This window comes from Lepisosteus oculatus, chromosome 27 (assembly GCF_040954835.1).
Source record: "Lepisosteus oculatus isolate fLepOcu1 chromosome 27, fLepOcu1.hap2, whole genome shotgun sequence".
Classification (NCBI taxonomy): Eukaryota; Metazoa; Chordata; class Actinopteri; order Semionotiformes; family Lepisosteidae; genus Lepisosteus; species Lepisosteus oculatus.
The window spans coordinates 1052984-1077637 of record NC_090722.1 but is presented as its reverse complement, the minus strand read 5'-3'; the positions used below and the strand labels follow the sequence as shown (position 1 = coordinate 1077637).

The following is a 24654-nucleotide window of genomic DNA, read 5'->3' as shown; positions in this document are numbered from 1 at the left end:
GCCTTTTTAATACCACTTTGTTAATCCCGATTATAATTACAAGGTATATGATTTCGTTTTAAGGCTTGTTGTAAAGGCTTGTGTTAAACTGCCCTACTGGGATGAATAAAGTATTTTGAATTGAACTTAATTAAACCGGTGGAACAGGTTTGTACTCCCACTGTTGACAGTATTCACATTTGCTCATTCATGTTTTTATTTTATTATTAATATCATTTAACACTGAATACACTGTGATATACAAAAAAATAATTTAAAATGTTAATATAGTCTCCATAATATTTATTGTTTTATTTTTTTTAAAGTGGACTACGGTAATACTACCTGATTTATATATCAGACTTAGATCTTTAAATTAATATCGTTATTAATTTCTTTAGTTACGCGATTCCATATTACATTCCCTATTAAACTGATTCTAAAAGGTAGACATTTTTTACTGTAATAATAACAGCAAGCATGCATAGAAAAGGTTAAAACATTATAGCTTTTACAAAGTATATAAACTTAATATAGCCAGAACGAGCACGTCAAAACTTTTCCAGAATATCCACCGTAAGTGACCGTATTAAAAACTTTAATGCATAAAATGTTTATGAAGAAAGTGGAATACTGTTGTGTACTTTTTATTTAAGCAACCATTACCAGCCATATACAGTATGTATAATATATTTATATTCTTAAATTAATATCGTTTATGATGATATGACGTTCAGAGACGTTATGTTCCTGTCATTTTTATACTCAGCTACCAAAATTTCCCTATAGATGTAAAATTCCATATTAATATTCCAGATTAAGAGGATTTAAACATGCACAGCAGAGAGATTGAATGAAGCAATCGTTTCACTAACATCTAATGCACCACAAGTGCCACCTGTCGATCATCTCTGCCCAGCGAATCACGTGCCGTGGCAACCTGCAGCCCCAATCCCACGTTACGGGGTTTTACTGCGCATTCTGAATGTCTACATCTGTAACAGGTCATTTAAATCTCACATAAAGGCACACTGACAACTAGATGAAACGTTGCATTTACATTTTTGAAACTATACATTTTTTATTCTACTCAGTGTTCCACAAATCAGCCCATCTGACAGATGATCCTTTCAGCTGATAATTCAATTACTAAAATAATAGTAAGAACATGACTGGAGTGTATCAAGTCAATTCCACACGGAGAGATTTAGCCCTCTGGCTTGAGTGCAATATAAATCCCGAAAGTGAATCCCAGCAGGACTGACCTCCCCATGGCCCCGCCCCCTCTTTAGATACTGTGCGCAGTCATGCCTCGACCAAGTCCCCACAGACACCAATGGAAACACAGAGCAAACCGCTCATCTCCACCTTCTTACAATATTTCACTGATCTGTCACAAATCCACGTTTGGATTAGGTGAGCTGTTGTTACTAGACTAATAGCTCATTGACACCCGTAGAAGGCTTCACAGCTTCAAAACGTTGTGTTTCTTTTCTTCTCTTTTCAGCCTGGAATAAACCTTTACTTGTTCCTAATATTTAAGCACCCGATTTTCAACAGGATTTTCTTACATTATTATGCCGAATGTTGCTTCTGATACAACAACTTCCAAAACAAGTTAATGTATCAAAGATGAGGGCACAGTCACTGCAGGAGTGTTAATGCAAAACTGTCCAGCGCAGCTCCCTAATTCAAAGTAAGTAAGGAAGAAGAGGCTAAAATTATTCCAAACTGGTGTAGAGAGTGATAATCAGCCATCTCCTCGATTGTCACTGTAGCTAATTGCATCAATGAATTAAAGACTTGGATATGTGAAAACCTTTTGTCACTCAACTCTGATAAAACTGAGCTTCTGCTGTTTGGAGGCAACAGTGCAGATACGACTGCTATAACCTCAGCACTCAACTCTGAGGGTTTAAAAGTTTGCCTAAAAGATTCGTCACATAACCTAGGCGTCATCTTAGACACGAGACTCTCATTTAACTCTCATGTCAATACAGTATCGAAGGCGTGCTTTCTACAGTTAAGAAACATTGCAAAACTAAGGCATTTTCTCTCCACTCAGAGAAACTAATACATGCTTTTGTATACAGAAGATCAGATTACTTTAATGCCCTGCTATCAGGGAGCACCTATCACACTTTCAACACCTTATAGCGAATTCAAAACGAGGCAGCTAGAATTGGTACTAGGAGCAGAAAGTACGACAACACCTATACTTAGCTCTCTCCATTGGCTTCCTGTCAGGTACAGGGCAGACTTCAAAATTCTTTTACTTTACTTATAAGGCTCTCAGAGGTCAGGTGCCTGTCTGATTAATGGAGCTGATTAATGTTAATGATTAATCCACATATTAATAAAATAACAGCTGGCGGTAAAGCCTTCAGCTACAGGGCCCCTAGTTTATGGAACAGTCTGCCAGCCTACGTACGGGATGCCAAGTCAATCTCAGGACTTAAATCCCGACTGAAAACCTATGACTTCAGCCCAGCCTACTCACACCTTACATCATAGCCCGCTGGAGCTATGGCTGCTGGTGCTGCTGTACATGCCATTGTGTGTCTCTGTGTTGGCCCACCAGGTAGATACATCTGTTCTGACCAAACTATCCTATTCTCCTCCCCACATGTCCGGACGGCGCCCAGGCTGGGGACCATCTGAGTCGGATGCTGCATCACTGCCATGGATCTAAGGGGGACATCGCGAGTATAGCTATCGTTTAAGGAGAATTTGCTGGACTACATGGATCAGCATGGAGTACAGTCACACAGAAGGACATGATGGAAGGTTTAATACTCCACACTTAGTACTTTTTTTTAATTGTATAATGTTAGCATGAACAGAGGGGTTGGGCAGCCAGTTGACCTTGGACCCCCAGAGGTTTTTCTTCTCCTTACTGAGGAGTTTTGGGTTCCTCTCCTCTGTTGTGTTTTGGCCTCTTCTCTTTCTGTACTGTAACACGAATTACGGGGGAGCTAGGGGGAGCTTAGCTTACCTGAATAAGGCACTAGCTTCCCTGAAGAGACCATTTGCGAAATTTTGGGGGTCTCTAAAATATGGAATCTATCAATTAAAAAAATGTCCTATTTATACAGTATGGGTCACTTTTTTCCGGCATAGACTACATTTGCATTTCTGTTCTGAGTGTGTTGCTGCCATAGAAATAGCTAAGTAATTTAATACAATACCGATCAAGTCATGGTGGTGCTGTTACAAAAGTAGGCAACGTTCCTTTACACGTGACAAATGGACAAGCTAAAACGATGAAAACTGAAAAACGTCGATAATGCCCAAGAGAAAACAGGGAACTTGACGGGCTAATTTTGGGTTCACAAAAAAACCCAAACTGCGCGATCTGACTGTTGCTGCTAGCGGTTGCTCGTCAGACAGTTTAGATGCTGACTTGCCTGCCTGGCCTGCCCCTCCGAATACGTCCACCAACAGCTCCAGCTCCCCAGAGGAAGAGGCTGATCCCTCTGTGACCCCAGTCGCCACCAATCTGCCAGCTAACTGGACCAGTCAGCAGTGGACAGAGTGGAAAAAACGCAACCCATGGCTTTTCGTTAAGAAAAGAAACTTGGGATGCACAGCATGCAGAGATGCAAAGAGTCTCCTGGTGTCAGAAAAAGCACTTGGCATGCATTTATCTGAGGAGTGGATTCATGGAGATGTAAGTAGGCCTTTGCAGAACCAGCTGCGGAAAAAAATATATAAACACGGTGATACTGTAGCTTATCACATAAAAGGGCCGTTGATATTGAAGAGACGAAGCAAAAAGAAATTCTCCCAAACAAGGTACTTGAAATTAAAGCAAATTTAATTCAAGAAACCGCAGTTTCATTCAGATCTGCCCATATGGTGTCCAAGGAAAGATTAACTTATAAAAAGTTCACTCCTTCAAAAATGTAACCCGAGCTTAATGGTGCCAAAATAGGCCCTGTACATAAGTCAGACCATTCCTGTGCTGAAATATGTCATATTGCAAAGCAAATGCAGAACAAGCTTGTGTCGAGTATAAAAGAACTTAAGTCACAAAATAGCCTCACTATTGATGAAAGCACAATGCACGGGCGTGCTCACCTCATCATATACATGAGATGCGATGAGAGTGGGAAAGGGGATGTGGACAATGTATTTTTAGACATCACAGAGTTGACGGATGGCACAGACACGGAATCAATCTACAGTTGCCTGAGAGGGAGCCTTAGTAACGTGGGTTTGGATGATGAGTTCTTGAAGAAATATCTCACCAGCATAGCCACTGACGGGGCTGCAGTGCTCACTGGCAAATCCTCTGGACTGACTGCTAGACTAAAGCTTGACTTTCCTAAAGTGCAGTCCATACACTGTCTGGCACATCGCCTTGAACTGGCAGTACAAGACGCTCTCAAAGAAGTGGCTGGGTGTAACCATTTCGAATTCTTTATTGCAAAACTATATTCACTTTATCACCAATCGACTAAGAACGCTCGGATACTCGATATAAATGTGCAGATTATGAAAACTGGCCAGATTTTGAATATTAGATGGGTGGCAAGCAGTTTTAATACTGTAAAAGCAGTATGGAAATATTTCCCTGCATTAGCACACCATTTTAAAACAGCAAGCAAGGGAGGATACATCACGCAGTGCCACTGAGAGACAGAAACACAAGGGACTACACAAACACCTCACTAACTCCTCATCTGTTGCTGATTTGGCATCTATGAAAGACGTTCTCCGTGAGCTGCTGGGCCTCTCCCTGAAACTCCAAAACACAGACACATCTCTGGTGGACTCCAGTTGCCACATTTAACAGACCTTCGATATCTTGACAGCCAGGAAAGACACCGGCGGTCAATCCGCAGTGAAGGCCGAGCAGCGCTCATCACTGGGCGTGTTTAAAGATGTTGACATCTCAGAGGGTACAGGAAAAATAAACTGGCTCCAGTTCTATCAGTCTGTGATCAGTAGCCTTACAAAGCGACTCTGATTCTGAATTAGTTCAGATGCTGAAACCGCTGGATAAGGGCTTCTGGCCACAGGATCGTGATGTCTTAATTCTTTACGGTGAAGTTGGCGCGCTTGCTAAAGCACTGGGCGCACCCATCAGAGAGGCAGTGGAGGAATTCCGAGACTGGAAATTACAAGGCAAAGCATCAGGACAGACGCTGGGAAAACTCCACAGCAGGCCGGACGTGCCTCACCACCTCAGCCGACTGCGAGCGGGGGTTCTCTGCCCTGAGTGACACTAAGAGAAAACAAAGCCTCTCCTCTCTTCTTTTTGTTGATCTGAATGGACCTCCTTTGGAGAGATTCGATCCCTGCCTCTTGTATCATCTTGGAGTAAAGCAGGCCACCGCTCGTCCACCTCATGGGCAACAGGACGGACACCACAGACAGCTGAGCCCAGACCTCTGTGGACACTTCTATTGTAAGGTAAGAGTAACTCCAGTTAAACTATAACTATATAATCCAGTGCTCACTTTGTATACGCTAGCTGACTGGCCTTTCACACGTGATGCGTCCCCCCCCAAACCAGGGGTGAGCTCCCCCTGATGCCAAGATATCATTCGCAACCCTGCTGCAACATCATGTGTTGTCACACAGCTTTGTTAAGTGCCTTGGGGCAACCTTGTTGTGAAAGGCACTATATAAAAATAAATTAAATTGAATTGAAATTGAATATAGGACAGCTTTTGTCTAAGTCATTTCTGTTTGAGGAGGTGCCAGTTACTGAAAGTAACGATTCACACACTTCAGACACCACTTTCCTTATTACAAGCACTCCGAGTAGCCTACACAGTACAAAACTGCTCCAGTCACAAGGAATCACAGCCCTACCTGTGAACAGACTGTAAGTTTCTTTTAACGCTGAGTTCCAGTATGATGAGCTGTATTAACAATGTGATTTGTGCCACAGAAAGTAGTGGTTGTGCTGCTTTTGTTCCTCAGATATATTGAACTGATGACTAAAGCTAGAATACAGCAATAGCTAGTCTGTATTTTTCTAATTTACTCATATTTTTAGCTGCGGCTAAATATATTTTCCCAGAAACTAGATTACTCAAATTATTACTAGCAAAAAAAAAATCTGGTTAATTATGACTGTTAGGTAGTATTATTTTTTCTAACATTTTTATAAACCTTATCTGGAGAATTCTGATCAGCTTGCCCAGCAGGATTGAGGTTTGACTGTAACTATAAATATCGTTTGCACCCTTTGTGTCATCAATGTGTCACTGTCAAGCTTAGTTTGGTTCTGTAATTCTGTTTTTATGCTTCCCTGCTTATCGCCATTGATGTTCTGCAATGAACTGTCGAATTTAAAAGACAAGACTGTTGTGAAGACTGTAGTGGAAATCTAATGAGTTAATTGATTCTTAAAAATGTAGAGAGCTTTACAAAAAATATATTGGTGCTTTTAGATAATATTTCAAGGATATAACTGCTATGCTACAGTACGTGCAGAATTTTAGAAAACAGTTCGTCAACAAAGTACACTGTTTAGGTTAGTTTAGAAGACAATGTACCAAAATAATATATGCTGTCTGGGTCATTAGAATTAGCTGAAAGTAACTGATAAGCTTTGAATAACAAATCTAGTTTTTCTTCTCTCGCTCTATGATGTAATCTGTTTTCTCTTAGAGAAAGGGGAAGTTTTAGAAGGGACCAAGTGCTGAACTTTTTTACAGCGCAACGTCTTATAAAAACTCTGTACTGCTTGTAACAAATTGAGTCTCTGGTTGCACTTGGCGAAGTGGCAGCAGGGCTCCCAATATTGCAATATTGAAATAAAGACCTTACTCAGGTGAGAACTCTCTCTTGTGGCTTCCTTGATAGTTATATTTCCATGACAGTTTGGGGGCTCGTCCGGGATCACAAACCTGAACGCGAACGGCTGCTGAAACTCCATCCGGACCCGGACAATTTTAGCAAATTGGACGAACCTCGGAGGATAAACTGTTTATCCTTCCAGAGACGCGTCTGGAGAATTGGCAGCTGTCTGACGTCAGTAAGTGATCCTTAAAAATTAATAGTTTGAGAAGCGAGCCACAGGGGTGTTCTCACGCGGGTTTGATGAGTCTGGGACTCATATAAAGAACTTATCTTAACACAGACGTGTGGTTTTTGCTCTGCGGAGTAGTTAATGTGATAAGGTTCTAAGTAAGGCACCGATCGGTAAAAATGGGAAATTAAAATTCAAAGACGAAAATGGGACCGAGCAGTCCAGCAAAAGTACATGTACGACAAATTCGGAGAAACAATTATAGCCTGGGTTAGGGAAAAAAATTATGTTCATGAACTGTAAAGCTAGGGTAATAGGTGTAAGGGAACTTGCACATAATTTATATATGATAATTAGGGGACCATAACTATGAAGGATCTTTGTAAGTGAATCAGAATGGACAGAGGAAAGTTGAATTAGGAAAAAGACGTTTCCTGAAGAAGGGGAAACTTAGAAGAGAAGGAGAAGAAATGAAAGAAAATGAATTGGAAAACTTATTAAATGGAAAGAGGAATCACAGAAATAATGGGAAGCTTAAAGAAAGACTAGTCTTGAAACTAAAGAACAGCAAACTGCAGCTAAAGTCATGGCCATGCGTACTAAAAAGAAAAAGTCTCCACCGAAATTAGAAAGCGGTCCGGAGCCACTTGTTTGTGAAATACCAATGTGCACTTTTTCAGGTCCAGAAGGAACTCCAGCATATGTACAGTACATTGACATTGGTCTCCTAGTGAATTATTTGCATTAGTTAAGTCTTTTCCTTAATTGCCTGATGATCGTAAAGAATTTAGAAGAAAGGCAAGCGCCTTGTTCTTGATTGTCTTAAGCCTAATTACAGTGACATAACCTTGTTGCTAGATCATATTGTTCCTAAAGGTTTATAACGTCCTCTAAAAAGGAGGAGGCAGATTGGCGGATACGTGACCCAAATGATGAAGAAGTATCCATCTAAATTAAACCACACGGACATGGAGAGGAAAAGTTAGGCGGCCGCTTCTAAAAAGAGGTAAGGACTCCTCTTTTCTAAAAAGTCCCTTGTCCTCTCCATGTTGCTGTGGTGGGTTCAGGGTTTTCCTGAAGCTGAAGCGAGTACAACAGAAAAATGAGTTAATGGTGTATGTGTTTTAGATGTCTGTTTTGTGAAGGTGGGGTAGAAAAGGAGGGATTGCTGAAGGAATAGCATCTCGCCCTGCCCGTGCGAAAAAATCCAGGTGTTGCATCCTGGTACACGACTGCAGTACGGCTGAAGGTAGTAACTAGAACTGTACTCGCAGAAGAGCCGAAAATGGTAACTCGATTCAACTGTGTGTTTAAAGCCAGGATTTGGAACCTGGTCCGTGTTCCCGAATTGTGATAGTTCGTCAGTTTGTCTCGACTGGGGGATTCCGCGGGGCGCGTGGGAGACGTGAAAATGGTTTGGTGTGAAGGGGAAAAAAAAAAGTTTGATTAATCCAAAGTGAAACTTAAAAGAAATATTGACTGTCAGACAGAATTTAGGCTGAACAGGAATGTAGAAAAGTGTATGAACCTTTGGATAAAAATATTTAGAGGAATATTTGAGAATTCAACAGAATATCATAGATAAAACGGAAAAATCCCTGATGGAAAAGCTAAAAGCAATGGCTGAACGAAACGAAGTTGTATATGTAGAAAAAGAGAAAGCAAAAGAAGAAATAGAACGCCTTGAGAGAGAATCTGGGAGAAGGGTGGGAACTAGTGTGGAGATTTTGGAAAGAGCATTTCCCACCGAAAACTGATTAGAGAAAAGTAACAGCATGTCAGCAGAAGGAAGTGAGGATGTTTTCAGATTTTACAGAAAGGTTTATAGCTTTATGGATAGTATACTCGGGGTTAGCTGATGAGAAGGAAGTGAATGAAGATACTTCCACAGTAATAAAACAAATTTACTTGAGTGGGTTAAAACCTGATGTTGCCAACTATAGTGCAACTATGCTTTCCTGATATTACGAACAGTGACAGATGTGATTTAATAACTCGCGAAGTATGCATGCAGAAGTGCGAGCGCTGCAAATGGGTGGTAAAAAGACTCCCAAGGAGGAGAAAAGGGAGCCGCCAGTTTGTCGAAATTATTGTGCGACTTTAATGTTATACCGAGATATAAAACCTCAAAGACAAAACTACTAATAAGCTGGTGTGCAGTTACTAAAAAAAATGTGTTTTTTGGAGAAATTGTAAGAAAGACGCTTGATTTCACAATTAAAGAACTTGTCAGAAGCTGAAACGAGAGCCGTGTGTGAACTAACAGTTTTAATCTAGTAAACTTCTCTGTAGCCTTCCTAAATTTATCTCAGGATTTAAATAAAAGTGAAATAATCTTACAGTGTGCAGTAACTGTGGGGCACAGGAGCACAGCTGTCCTGTTTTTAGACTAAAACAGCATAAAGATGTGATATAACGTTTTCTAACGGGTAACAGGAGGCTACAGGAGAAGGAGTGCAAGGGTTGTGTTTAAAGCAAATATAAGCTGTCACAGTCTGCTTGGGTAAAGATGTACAGTTTCAACTACTGATGTGGGTGGGGGACACCCCAGACCTATTTTAGGCCCAGACTGCAGCATTTTATAAGGAATTACTGCATGAAATAGGATTTATGTAAACTAACTCAATAGAGTTATGTGATATTGTGATTGTTTTACCTAATGAGGGAATCCATAAGGCCGGGCTACTCCAAGTATTGGATCTTGAGAGGAAAAAAAAGGAGTATAAAACCAATTACATGATAAAGCCAGGGTGAATGCCTTCTCAGAACGAGCTTGTCTAGTGACGTATTGGTTTAAGGGGGGTAGTGCAGTCTAAAGACAAAATTGCCTTGACCCCTGCAGCAGAAACCGTTTTTGATGTTTTGAAACAAGCTTTCTTGCAGGCACTGGCCCTGGACAGGATTCCCTCAGACGGATCATCTGTATGTAATCTGTGTGTAAGTGAAAGAAATGGATCGTGAGCTGTTGTGCTGGTGCAGGAGGCATGGAGATAGGCATCGTCTGGTGGGTTATTATTATTCAGGACCCCTTGATGCGGTGGCCAAGGGGCCGTGTTTATGTGTTGTGCAGGCTACCTGCCTGGCTGTATAAACTGTGAATAATCTGGTGTAGAACTAGCAGACCGAATGAAAAGATTTAATTGAAACTTGTAAATATGCTAAATGGAAAATTGTAGCAATTTATATAGACTGTATATATACATTTGGTGTATGCCACAATTTTGGATGGCAGTGAAGGAATAGGGATTTCCCCAACATGGCAGGGACTCCAGTTAAGAATGCTGGGTTTGTCTCTGAACTGTTAGAAGCTTTGCAGCTGCTGACTGAAGTAGCTGTGGTAAAGTGTAAATCACATAATAAAGAAATGTTTCCAGTAACTCGAGGGAACAACTTTGCAGATGTAGCTGTAAGGTGAGCAGTACTTGTAGAACAGGAGTCTGAGACCCCTGTGAGACCTCTATTGGTAAAAAGGGGACAGCTGCAGGATATTCAGGCTGAGGCCTCTAAGGCAGAGAAAAGGACATGGTTAGAAAAGAGTGTGGTGCTGCCAACATACTGGACGCTCTGCAGGCCCTTACAGCCTAATGCTCTTTATAGCTCGACAAATGCACTCTGTCGGACACCTGGGTGGGGACCGTGTTTGAAGCAGTAGCCACTTATGTGGTATCTCAATGTGATGCTTATCAAAGGAACTCAACTACAGTTCAGGTGCAGGTGCTACAGCTCAAAAGGCCTGGTCCTGAGAAACCTTTCATGCAGTAGCAAATGTTTACAATTTACATTTGTAAAGGGAAACCTTGGCTCTTATAATCTGTTTTCCCAGTGGGTTGCTGTCACTGCCTCTGTGTCTACCAAACACTTGATGATGGAGATAAGCCCTCGGTGGGCACTGACCTACCGCTTGTATTATGATCAAGGGACAGGCTGTGGCTGGATTATTCGGGGTGAGATGGACTGAGATCACCCTCAGTCTGCTGGAACAGTGGAATGAAGGAACAGAACTCTAAAAGATCGACTAGACATCAGACTGAAGGAACGCCATGGAATGCGGGCTGGATCAAACAGAACTGTGTAATAGAGCCTGTTTGATATTATCACAAGCCAATCAACAAACCTTCCTAGAGGGATGAATTTGGCTAATGGATTGTTGAATTTGCTAATTCGCTATTGTAGTATTGTAGGTTGTTAATTGAAGTGGTGCATGGGACTGGTGAATAGGTGCTGGACGCTTGGAGACCTCCAGTAGAGGGAAGACACGACCTGATACCTGGCGAGTGGGTGTGGTGAGGAAGATATACCCTGCCAGATGTTGCAACCCTGCTGGGAAGGACCATATCAAGTGCAACTGACTATCGACTCTGAGTGACAGGACGAGATCGCTGGATCTACGCATTGCGCCGACACCGAACCACTGCACCAGAGACTGAGTGAACATTAATTATTATATTGTCAGTGTTTCTGTGTTTGTTGAGCTTCCTGAGGGGGGGCGACAGTGTACCTGTTAAGTGTAATGAGTTTTACTTTGATAAAATGGGGATATGGAATCAATACTTTATCAGTCAGCCACAAATAATAATCAGAGCTCATGTTGGGATTGTATTGCTATAAAAGATGCTCATGGGAGTAATCCCCTTTGATAGAGGTGATTATTTAGGTTTATTGGCATGGGTAAATAGCCCTGCTTTTAGTCTGAGTGTAACTCAGATCTATTAAAATGGAAATAACTGTATGCTCCTCGCTATAATCACAGTTTTAGGCCATTCTCTATTAGGGTGATAGACAGCTGTTTAGGTGAGCAAAGACTAAACAGTACTTGTATTCTAGACAATTATTAGCAAATGAATGACTTAGCAAAGCACATCTATGATGAAGAAAAATATATATCACAATTATAATCCAGATGATTGGGGCATTGGTGCATGGCTACAGTCTGTGCTAGGAACCTGGAGAGGGTCTCTGGTTCAATACATATTTGTGTGTCTGGTATTATTCGTTATGATCATACTGTTAATATCCTGCTTGAAAAACATGTGGACTAAAGCTGCTGCTTCTGTGCTAATTGTACGCCCTGAAGGGATCATGAAGGTAAAAAAAAAATGTAGAGAAAGGTTCTCCTATCTAGTGGCAGAACCTGATGGGTAGAACAATATAGTTTTAAGGGGAGTTACCCTTGGGAGTGATTCCCATAGATGCACATTATTATTATGGTTTGTTTGTTTATAATAAGATGTTTTGCAGGAACGGACCAAAGAGAAATTTTACAACTTCAGCTAGAATTGTTCTGCAAAACGGCACAGCTGAGGCAGTGGAACAATGTGTAGATTTTTCTAAGAGTTATTACCCAGCTGTTGACCAATCTTGTAAAAAACCCCTAAGAAAAATGCTGGGCTCCAGCCCACAGGGATTTACCTGTGCTGTAAGAACTAATGCGTGAATAAGTAGACTGGATTCTGGTGAAAGACAGGAAAAAGAGGTGGTGTTCGCTCAGGTGGAGGGGGCCGTGCCAGGTGCCCTGAATTCATGCTTCCCACTGTAAAAAGGTCACAAACGAACTGAGCAAAGAGCAGGAGTGATGTCTCCACAGGGATAGATGGGGATCACATGCTTGGGACTGATGTGCCCAGCCTTTTTCCTTTTTATGTGGAAGCCTGTCACCCAGAAGCCCAGAAAGAGGAAGAATCTAAACGCGAAGCCTCTTTGTATACAAACTGGCTGAATGAAACTGATAATGAGGGGGATATGAGTAATTTGTGGTACAAATTTATAAATCATACTGTAAAGTTAAAGAAATTTAATGCATCTTGTTATGTATGTGCTTTAATGCCTCATTCTACAGCCTCACCCATTTCTCTCCTGGTTAGAATCACATCACTGTTTGGGCCAGGGGGAATGTTTTTCTTTAAGTAACTAACACCGATTATAGTAGCTGTGATACTTGTCTTCCTGTTTTTGTGTTGCTGTTCGACTTGTATTATTCCAATGCTTCAAAATATGGTAATGAATATGTTTGCGCATCAGTATGTTCTGGTAAGAACGCAAGAACCCGAAGTATGGGAGCCTCCTGGGAGTCCATATGAAGAATCAAACTTTTAATCATTTTCAAGAATAAAAAGGAGGGAATTGTAGTGGAAATCTAATGAGTTAATTGATTCTTAAAAATGTAGAGAGCTTTACAAAAAATATATTGGTGCTTTTAGATAATATTTCAAGGATATAACTGCTATGCTACAGTACGTGCAGAATTTTAGAAAACAGTTCGTCAACAAAGTACACTGTTTAGGTTAGTTTAGAAGACAATGTACCAAAATAATATATGCTGTCTGGGTCATTAGAATTAGCTGAAAGTAACTGATAAGCTTTGAATAACAAATCTAGTTTTTCTTCTCTCGCTCTATGATGTAATCTGTTTTCTCTTAGAGAAAGGGGAAGTTTTAGAAGGGACCAAGTGCTGAACTTTTTTACAGCGCAACGTCTTATAAAAACTCTGTACTGCTTGTAACAAATTGAGTCTCTGGTTGCACTTGGCGAAGTGGCAGCAGGGCTCCCAATATTGCAATATTGAAATAAAGACCTTACTCAGGTGAGAACTCTCTCTTGTGGCTTCCTTGATAGTTATATTTCCATGACAAGACTTATTGTTCATGAGTCCAAATCACGTCCATATTAGCTCAACCCAACAGACAACACTGAGGACTGGATGGAAATATTACACCATCATGAGAGCTCTCCCCTGCTGACAGTCTCATCACACTCTGTTTGTGAAGGTGAGCTGCAGGGACCAGTCGACTGTGTTCACGTGTGTGTGATCAGGCACAAATGGCAAATCTTTAATCAATCATTTAAATATTACATACACATGAACCGCAATGTAACTGAAATCACTGAAATCTGTTATCTTGACACAGGTAGATTTCAGCTTGACTGGCTGAGCCACTTTCTGACACCCAGCCAACTGCTGTCTCAGACCAACATGAGTAACAACCAGGCGTTTTTCAGGAGGATGATTTCGGAAACACAGAGGAGATCAGCACCAGTGTATTTCTGTTTAACACCAATACATTTGTGTGCAGTGAACTTCACTGGGTCAGTATTATTCTGATACTAAGATTTCCATATGTTGTCCAAATTAATGTCTCCTTTTCCAAACCTTGGAAATCAGTCATTTTTAAGAAAAGGATACAGCACACGTGTCAGGGATTGTGCTCTGCCAAAGGATGTACAGCCATTGTGAATTTTCACAGGTTCCACAATGCAAGAGCAGCTATTCTTAAGACACCGTCTGCCGCCTGTACCCAACACCAGCGGCTGAGTCTAGCAGTCCTACCTGGAGCTCAGGGCCTCTGGGATCCTGCAGAGGCAGTGGCAGCACATCTTTCACAAGCATACGAGTCAGGTGCTCTGCACTGCAGGGAGCTCTGGGCTGCAGCTACAGTAGGACAAGGAACAACAGGACACTGTTAGAAGCTCTTCCTCAAGACTCATCATGATGTAAACAGATGGAACTATACAACCTGTCACTATAACTCTTTTAGAAAAAGCATGACCACAGGCCTGTCCTATAGAAGCCATTATAAAGGTCTGAAAATACATCACATCATATATTTTGAATGTATTGTTTTAGACTTAGGAGTACTGCAGTTGATGCACCACATATTGATGTTAGGAAATGGCACTTATTGAAGTGGAGAAGACGGGGAGCTTTGTGAGAGTTATATTCTTTGACTTCTCCAGTGCCTTTAACACCATCCATCCACCTTTACTGAGAGACAAGCTAAGGGCGGCGCAGGTGGACACTCCCCTGGTGTCCTGGATTATAGACTATCTGACCTGCAGGCCACAGTATGTACGGCTACAGAGCTGTGTGTCCGAACAGATTGTTAGCAGTACTGGGGCTCCACAAGGGACTGTCCTAGCTCCATTCCTGTTCACCTTTTACACCTCTGACTTCAGGTACAACTCTGAGGCATGTCATCTGTAGACGTTTTCAGATGACTCTGCAATTGTGGGGTGTATTAGAGAGGGGAGGGAGGAGGAATATAGGAGCTTGATTACCAACATTTTGGAGTGGTGTCATCTTAACCATCTCCAGCTAAACACCAGCAAGACCAAAGAAATGGTCCTGGACTTTCGAGGAATAAGTCTCTGCTGAACCCTGTTTCCATCCAGGGTGAGGCCATAGAAGGGGTGCAGTCCTACAAGTACATAGGGGTACACCTGGATAATAACCTGGAGTAGTCTGGTAACACTGACGCCCTGTACAAGAAAGGCCATAGCCGACTCTCAGGTCCTTTGGTGTGTGTGGAACACTGTTACACGTTTTTTATGAATCAGTGGTGGCAGCGGCCATCTTCTACACTGTTGTATGGTGGGGTAGCAGCATCATGACAAGAGATGCAAATAGGCTCAATAAACTCATCAAGAAGGCTGTTGGGGCTCTGTGTTGGGGCTGAGCCTTGACCCCCTGGAGCTGGTGGCTGAGAGGAGAATGCTGACCAAGCTCACAGCCATCATGAACAACGCCTCTCATCCGCTTCATGGGACTGTTACTGGGCAGCGGAGCACTTTTAGCAACAGACTGCTCCAGCTACAGTGTTCAAGGGAACATTTCCGCAGGTCTTTCCTCTCGGCATCTGTCAGGGTGTATAACGCTGCCCTAGGCTGGGACTGTTAGCCCTTCATTTGCTCGTCTATGGACAGCATGTTGCTCCATTGTACTTTTTGGACACTCAATCTGTATATACCTATGCACATTTTGCACATATTTTATTGTTTTTACAGTGACTATAATCATATTTTGCACACACCTATGTATTTATTTTTATTTATTTTATATTTATTTATAACTAATTTCTCGTCCACCTAATGTCTGTTTTTGTTTTGCTTCTCTTGCTCTGCTGTAACACATCAATTTCCATTCAGGATCAATAAAGTCTTATCTATCTATCTTATCAAACATAATGCCCATCTGCCTCAAACACACTTAAAAATGTAATTGTGAAGAAATGGAAGCAGTGAAGGCAGTTTCATCAGGAAACAGTACCTCAGTGTGGAACAGGCGCGCAGGGCCTGCAGACAGACAGCTCGGCTCAGGGCATCACTGGGCTGCTCTTTAACAAACACCTGTGAAGAGATGGGAGAGAAATGTAAACCCCACGTCCCTCCATCAAAAGACACAAGGACAGGGCCTGTGCTCATCTACAGGCACAGCTGAGAGTCCCGAGACTGTGTGCAGCTGCAGCGAGGAAGAGAGCGAGGGCACCTCTCTCCCCTCTGATTTCTACTGACAGTAAGGACTGTCAGAGCATCCGTGTGGGAAAACAGCAGACAGGCGGCTGCGTCAGACACACTGACCATCATTGTCGCCAGGAGCTCGGCCTTGGCAGGGAAGCTGGGAGCTCCGGAGGGACTGGCGCTGCGCACTGCCTGTGCCATCATGCCCACACTGCGGCACAGGCTCAGTCTGACACTGGGCTCCTGCAGGGGGACACACAGCAGCTCACTCACTGACAGCCCAGGTAGGCCTTGCAAGGAGTGAAAAACTCACTGAAATAAATCCTGGCTGCACACACCTTACAGAATGTACCAGCAGGTTAGTCAAGTCTGCAGAAAGCAGTTGTGAGGCTCACACTATGAGCTCTTCTGTTCTTAATAACAAATTAAAACATAAAACCATAACTGAGATCTTTAAATTTCCTTCCTCTCTGGTGGTCAAATGACCAGTAAAACTAGTTTTAGCTCCAGTCCTGGGTTGATTGCTGTGTAGAGTTTGCGTGTTTTCCCTGGGTTTCCTCCAGGTGCTCCAGTTTACTGCTCCAGATGCTCCCCGTCTGTCCATTAAGTCATGTAGAAAGGATACGCTGATATTACAGTTTTCATGGCTGTCGTCAACAGCAGTAGAAGCCCTGAGTCTGTGTGAGGAGTGGGAACAGATCACCTCACCTCTCTCTGCACAGGATTCTCAAACCCTGCTTCTTTCACACTGTCCTGAAGCGCTTGTTTCACAGTCTCCTGCTGAGAGAGGTGCTGGGCAGCCGCACCGACACACTGGTACAGGAAGGCCTGTGACACCGGAGAAGAGGACAGTGAGCACTGAGCTCAGGAGGCTGCTCTGTACAGCTGCACTGAGAGGACATGTTAGCCGTGGATAGGGATGCTCCGATCGATCGGCCGCCGATCGATATCAGCCAATTTTCACACAAAATAACTCGATCAGTGGTATCAAAAACCAATTTTGCAATGACTACATTTCCGACATTACCTGAACATACAGTAGCAACATGTCCTCCCTGGTCTGGCAACTTTTGTAGAAGTTTTTCCACACTTCTACAAAAGACGAAAAATTTGCAGTTTGCAATACATGTGCAAAAGAAGTCACTCGTGGGGGATCCTGGCTAGAACGTTCAACACCATGAACCTCATCAGAGATTTGAGAACTCAACACCAAAAAGAATACGCAGAGTGTGAACAATTAGCAAGTCCAAGAGCTGCAGCGACTCGCAAACCGACTCTCGCTCAGCCATCAATAACGGCAACACTTAACACACTGGAGCCTTACAGTAGGCATAGCAAGACAGCCGAAAGAACTACGGGCAGGATCTCTGCAGGCGACGTATGAGGAGATTCTGAATGAAGATAAAACCGATGGTCGGGACAGGAATGACTCAACAGCATCAGAGATTAATCTCCACCTCAGTCAGCAACTCATCCCAAGAAGCGCAGAGCCAATGGCTTTCTGGAAGAGCAATCCAAGCCGTTTCCCTGCCTTGGCAGAAGCAGCTCAGGTCTGCCTTGGTGCTCCTTGTACAAGTGTGGACAGCGAGCGTCTATTCAGTACAGCAGCTCACATTTTGCATGAGAAGAGGAACATATTGTCTTCAACACACGCACAGCTGCTCCTATTCATAAACAAGAATCTGCCCTCGATGATTAGTAAACAAGTAGCTAAAGAGACAAATTATTCTGACTTGTTTTCTTTTGGTCATAGTCGGCTTGTTAAACATCCTATTGAACATTTTATTTATTTTATTTTATTAAAATTGTGGATTGTGATTAAGACAAGCCTTTAATTTTATTTTAGCTGTTTTTTTTGCTATATATGTGCCAAATGTATATGTAATATTTTTAAAGGTTTTGTGTGCATGTTTGATGAGTAAAAAGTTTTTATTTTATTTTAAGTGATTATTTTATTTCTTTTAGTCAGGAGTTTTATTTTATTTAACAATAAGCCCACTACATATCACTGTGTTAATAAAAATAAACAAATTATACCGGTGGTCTAGTTTATTTTAATTGGAAAAAATAACCAGGGTAACACTTAGCCATGGGACATGAGGCGTGTACAGGGCTTATTGTAATGATTTTAACAGAAAAAAGCGTCCGATTCTAATGACAGGAAATCAGCCCTCAACAGCCTGATGGGAGCATCCCTAGCTGTGGAGACGACACACTGAAGCAGAGCACAGAGCACAGAACCCTGAAGGGGCTCTCCCCTCTACTGCACAATCAAACACTGCTCACAGCTCACATCAACACAACAGCACACACGTATGAACCTAGCCTGAACAGACACACACCTTACAACATCTAATACACAGCCCATTACAGACACACCTGCTATGTCACTACGTCACAACACTAGGTGAGGAATAAGACTTTTAGTGAGTAAAAGTCCCAGATTCTCACGTAGCTCAGCCTTCTGTGAGACTCACCTTCTCCTCAGAGGTGGAGCTGAGAGGGCAGAGCACTCTGACTGTGTCCTGAGTGAGCCTACAGGCCCACACCTCATCCGCCACTGCGCTCAGTGTGTTGGAGAGCAGCTGCAGACACACAGGGAAGGCAATCAGGTCCACAGCAGAATGAGCAAACACACCCACACACCACTCTTGGCAGCTGAAATTACTGCACAGCTATGAGGACTGACAACGATTCTCTCTCGCTGCAGCACATTTCTGTGCTTTGTAAAGACAAAATATAAATCCTAAATGGGAAACACTGAACTAGAAAAGGCTACCGATGAAAAAGACTTGTGTGTTAAAGTTCCCACTTTGTGTGTGGAAAGTTCAGGAGAGGAAGCACAAGACAGCTGTTACTGCATCTGAATGATATGACATTACCTAGGAGAGGAAGAAGATCACTTTCCCTGTCTATACCCCCTCCTGCTCCCTGTGTGTGTTATCAATCCCCACTCCACAAGCTTCAGGAGAGCCAGCACACCCTCTCAGGAGCAGACACGCCGGAACGCTCCTTCCTCCGTGACGTCACTGCTGCGGGCCGGAGCAAACTCTCCCAGAGTGCTTTGCGGGAACTGAAGCCCATCGCCGCTGCAACCCGGACTCGCTGAGTCTGAAGGCAAAACCTCTCTTGAGAGCTTCGCTGTCAGTGTGTGAGACTGACACACTGCTGCTGGAAATACCTGCGGCCGGGAGCAGCAGAGACCCGTCGCGGAGCGGGGCTGCAGGTCTGCCCTCGGCTCTTCTCCGCAGTGACAGGAGGCAGAGAGAGCCGCGCCTCAGGAGCCCCACACGCCTCCACAGGGATCAGCCGCAGGGAGACGATCGCTCCTCCGACACACAGCCGCTCACAAATAACGGCTGCGCTCCTCTCGCGCCCTCAGCGGAGCGGGCAGCCGCGAGCCGGAGGAGGCGGAGACGCCGAGCGCGCGGAGCTGCGACTCAGCCAATCAGAAGCCGCGATCAGCAGGGGGCGGGGCCTGAATGATACACAGTAGTACAGTAGGAATATTTTAGATTAATTATTCACACAGTAATAACACAGGCGCCAGTGAAAATGCTTGTCAGATACACCTCAGTCCAGTATCCTTCCTTTCCTTAAAAGAGGTTTCAGTAACATGGCTGGGTAGCTTGTCCCACACTCCTACAATACTTGTGTAAAGAACTCACTCCTGTCCTGACTGGTGAGTCATGTCCAGCTGTTTCCTGAAAGACGCCACTGTTGGGCAGCTTGTTCCACACTCCAACAATAACATTTCCATGTACTGGGACAGTTTCTTGAGAGACTCCTGTATCTTCCTTTCCAGTTTTAACACGCCGGCAATTCATGTTTGTAGTGAAAGGCTCGTCCCATTCAGGGAGATTTGAGTTGTATTTGTTTCTCCTGGGAGCACTGTTCAGGATCCTATTTGAAATCTTCTTGCCTCATCTCTATTGATTTTAACACTTCATAAACTTTGTTAAATCGGACATGATTATGCTGAATCAGATGTTTTGTTCATTGATTGTTTTTTTGGTTTTATTGGAAAACGAGCACCATAATTAAAATAAATGGTAGGCAGTTTATTACCCCGTGTGCAATCAATACCTGTGATTTGAAATCAGGTATAGAATCAGGTCATTATGAGAAGGCTGTGGAGAAGGCTAACTCTGCATTGAGGAAGAATTTTAGCATTTACCTTTTCTAAAGTTTAAAAGATAGTGACTAGTTGGCTTTGAAAAATGCCATATTTTTTTACTTTTTGATATTGATGCTACAATAGCAGAATGTCTAGCTCATTTCACACCTTTTATTTATATACTTCCTTTTGTCTGTATATAAGGTAAAAGTGCTCCTTAAGAAGAATGTGAATGTTTGTAGAGATAAAACAACTCCTAATATGGAAACTTAGAATGCGCTTTCCTGTGTGAATCTGCTGGATAAAACTCATTGCATTTATCATCTTGGTGGAGAGGTTACTCACAGATCTGTATGAGAGGCTGCTCTCAGATCTGCATGGTTATATTCTCCCCATGCACATGAATAAAGGACTCTGCTTGACCACACCTAACCTGTGTGAAGACATTTCTTCTACAATTTCTAAACTTTTCTTCAACAGTGTTCAACACAAAATGAAGCCCCTGAGCTGTCAACCTCTGAGAGAATCCAGAAGGATCCAGAGTGCTTTCTGATATGTACAGCAGCTCAGAAAGGTTCCATTCACTGCAAGGTGGCTCAGTTGTTTTTCACTTCATCTAGAAAGCTGATTTGAAGTCTTATGTCTCCAGTCATATCAAAGCAGGTCTTTCATGGTCAGCCCACACTGGAACAGACGTTCCACCACCACAAGCTTGAAGGTCTTTGCCTGAACCCCTACAGCACTGAGCCGAAACTCACAAGTGAGGCCAGATCAGTAAATCGAGATCTGTGAGATCTACTCAGATCAGTAAATCCTGGCACAGTCCTGTATCAGCTCCAGATTGAACCTCAGGCACTCGTCTCTTAAATCTGGACTGGCACGCTAACGTTGAGAGAATCACTGGGATGTCTTGCTTAAGATGGACCTGATGCATGAGGTGATGGAGGGGTTCTCACCTGCAAGAACATGCCTGTAAACTACATTGACATTGTTAGGACCCCCAGCCCCAGTGGAACAGTGTCAGGCAGCGTGTGGGTGAGCAGTCCCCAGGAGTAGATCCTGGTGAGAATGACGGAACTAGCAGGGCGAGCAGTTCAGTCCCTCTGACCTGTACAATACCTTGGCTGAGTGTTTTCCTCCTGGAAGAATCTGGTGCAGCACAGCTCCTGTCCCTCTGTGTGTTATTGGTGCACAAATGATAAGAATCGTGTGAATGGGAAGAGCTCTTTTCAGCTGCCTCACATTTTCAGCAAGCGCTTCACAGGAAGGGTGAGGCCCAGTGCTGCCACCAGGGACTGGAGACCAGCCTGAGAGACACACAGCAGCCAAACGGGCACCAAGGGGAACGCGCCCACTCTTGCGATCAGTACCAGTGAGAGTTTCCACACCCACACAGCCAGTGTCTCAGCTTGATGTCTCAGCTGAGGATGTTCATTATATCTGGAGGTGAGGACAGCTTCTCCACCAGAGTGTTTCCTCTCTCGGACCCGTGTCAAACAGCCCTGGAATTTGAGCTGTTAATTCATTGATTAGGTCAGTTTGGTTGTATAAAACACATTGGATTGCTCAGATAGCTCAGATTGATGTTTCAAGAGCTCATTTTTGACATGAATCTGTTTCTTGCATGTGCACTAAACATTAATGTGTCTCATGTCTCGTTAGCTGTGAGGAAAGACTGTAAATACTGTCTGCAGCACAGCTCCCTGGATACAGATACAAGTGAGTACTGTGTGCGTGGGTGTGGATGTATATTCACCTTTACTGTTCAAAATGCTGAAATGATTTTAAATTAAATACAGCTTTGTTGCCTCACAGTGCTGGGGCCCTGGGTTCTGTGTGGAGTTTGCATGTTCTCCCGGTGTTTGTGTGGGTTTCCTCAAGGTGCTCCATTCCCACCCCCCACCCCCCCACAGTCCTAAAATGTACAGGTAGGGTAACTGGCTTCTGGGAATATTCTCTGTGACATGTTTGAGTGTGTGCGTGTCTCTGTGTGTCTGTGAGTGTGTGTGTGAGAGTGTGTGTGTCTGTGATTGTGTGTTTGAGCGTGTGCGTGTCTGTGAGTGTGTGTTTGAGTGTGTGTGTGTCCGTGTCTGTGTTTGTGTGTGTCTGTGAGTGTGTTTGAGTGTGTGTGTCTGTGAGTGTGTTTTAGCGTGTGATTGATAGATACTTTATTGATCCCATGAGGGAAATTGCAGTGCAACAGCAGCTTTACACAGCCACAGTGTAACGAATGATACAATAATAATAATACAATACGTACAATACAATCAGTACAGGGAAGGTGCACTAAAAGAGTTACTCACAGTGCAGACACACAAAGAACAAACTAGAACAGAACAGGACCCAGACAAATCATATAAAACATATATGAACACATATATGAATATAATTATAGATGTAAATATAGATATTAACATAAATGTATTGCACGGGTACCTGGCATATATTGCACAAAAAATGGTACATTGAAGGACCTGAGCCTCCTCAAGAAGTAAAGTCGGCTCTGGCCCTTCTTATAGAGGGCCTGGATGTTTTTAGACCATTCCAGTCTATCGTCCCAGGTACTTGTACGAGTCCACCATCTCCACGCCACTCCCATGGATGTAGACAGGAGTAGGTTTGACCTTGTTCCTCCTGAAATCTACCACAAGTGTGCGTGTCTGTGTTTGTGTTTGTGTGAGTCTGCCCTGCAGTGGACTAGTGTCCTGTCCAGGGTGTATCCTGACAAGCGTCTTGCTTGCTGGGACAGGTTCAAGCTCCCTGTGACCCTAATTTGGATGAAGTGAAAATGGACAGATGTTTCCATAATCAGAGTTTCCTAAAATAACGGAACTGCAAGCTCTCTTACAACATTGATATAACAAACGATCAAGTTTCTCAGCCAGAATCTGGTCCCCAAAACTGATCAGGACAAAATCCACCTCCCTTTCGCTGCTTCTCTCTGTCTGTCTTTGTTCTTCCGTTTGGTGTTTTACTCCCCTTTTCAGGTGCTTAAAGGGCTGTAGATGTTCGATCGAAGAGCTAACTTGGAGTCTCAGCTGATCAGCTCAGCAAACGGCTCCATCGATACACTAAGAGCTCAGCAGGAATGAAAACCTGTGACCAGGGTCCCCAGTCCTGTGTGTCTGCAGGATTTCAGTCCAGCTGGACTTTCAGTGACCTCAATTAGCTCATTATTGGCTTAATTGGACCAGTTTTACAGCTTCTTCCAGCTCTTCAGGAGCTGCTGCTTCGAAGACCCCTGGAAACCTCACCGACGCCCTGGGTATCCAGGAGCAGGACTGGGGCTGAGCTACAGTAGGGCTCACCAGAAGCAGGCCTGGAGAGCCTCACCTGCAGCTCACAGTGTGAGGCTGGCCTCAGCTTCACTCACGGTCTCCTTCGCTTTGTCTCCAGATGCTTTTGCAGGGAGTGGATATCGGTCTGATAGTGTTTGCGGATCTCCAGCTGCGTGTGACCATCAGTGTGTCTGTTCTGGGCTTGAGGGCTCTGAGCCAGACCGAGGCCAAGGTAAGGAATCAGCCCAGCACACGGCTGCTCTGCTGCCAAACTCGAGTCACCACCTGTCCCACAGGAGACTCAGATCAGGACAGTCTGGGGGTGTCTCACAGAAACTGGGACCTAAACTGGCCACAATCTGGTTTCACCCCTGGGTTCTGGTAGGAGGTATTGCAGTGTCAGAACACTGACCAATAGATTCAAAAACAATTTCTTCCCCAGGGCAGTCCGCATCATAAACAGCTCAAATTAGCACCTGCACTTTAAGGTACTGCACTGTTTGCACTATGTCCTGTCTTGGGTGTGTTATAATGTCTATTGTCTAAATGTATTGTCCATGTCTGTTTGTTATTTCTTTTTCCTCCACTGTTACTGGGTACAGCTGAACGAGTAGGCATTCCAACACACTTGTTGTATATGGCCAATAAAACATCTTGAATCTTGAAAGTGACTGCCTGCAGGAAAGCTTACTTTGCCTGTTCAGCAGTAGATGAAACTGACGAGTTCTGACAGAAGTGCTTATTTTATGTGCAGCTGCTTTTTGATACTACTCTTCTGGTGAAATGAATGTACTTAAAATAAAAATTATCAGAGTTCAGTTGGTTTTAGAAGCAGAAGGAAAATGACCACTTGGAAGAAACACATGTTGCATATCCTGCTGTTAAACCTCCAGCCATTTGGGTTTCAGTCAAATGAGGAAAAAAACGATTCAACTTCAGTTCTTTTTCATTTCATCCAGAATGTCGTGGACAAGTTGTCATGAAGACAGGAAACAAGCTGTTTCACACAGAAATGGCTCCAGCTCATGGTGTATCTGACACGTATTTTCATATCCATCTGT

At 43.4% G+C, this 24654-nt stretch overlaps 1 protein-coding gene across 3 annotated transcripts; it reads right to left on the bottom strand.

The window, feature by feature from the left end:
* Positions 1 to 424: 424 nt before the first annotated feature.
* LOC138225251 (maestro heat-like repeat-containing protein family member 1) lies at positions 425 to 19605 on the bottom strand. Of its 3 annotated transcripts, XR_011183791.1 has the most exons (6): positions 17226 to 17258; positions 16907 to 17026; positions 16319 to 16441; positions 16008 to 16087; positions 14292 to 14393; positions 425 to 5387 (listed from the first exon to the last, which is right to left on the bottom strand). XR_011183791.1 is itself a non-coding variant. In XM_069184786.1 (5 exons), exons 1-5 carry the CDS (start codon positions 17244 to 17246, stop codon positions 14357 to 14359), a joined length of 381 nt encoding a protein of 126 aa, XP_069040887.1. In that variant the 5' UTR covers positions 17247 to 17258; the 3' UTR covers positions 13838 to 14356. The 3 variants fall into 3 exon arrangements, 1 of the variants encoding a protein (XP_069040887.1); XM_069184786.1 differs by lacking the exon at positions 425 to 5387 and having other exon boundaries at positions 13838 to 14393; XR_011183792.1 differs by lacking the exons at positions 425 to 5387; positions 14292 to 14393; positions 16008 to 16087; positions 16319 to 16441; positions 17226 to 17258 and adding exons at positions 16727 to 16794; positions 18676 to 18783; positions 19081 to 19605.
* Positions 19606 to 24654: the final 5049 nt, after the last annotated feature.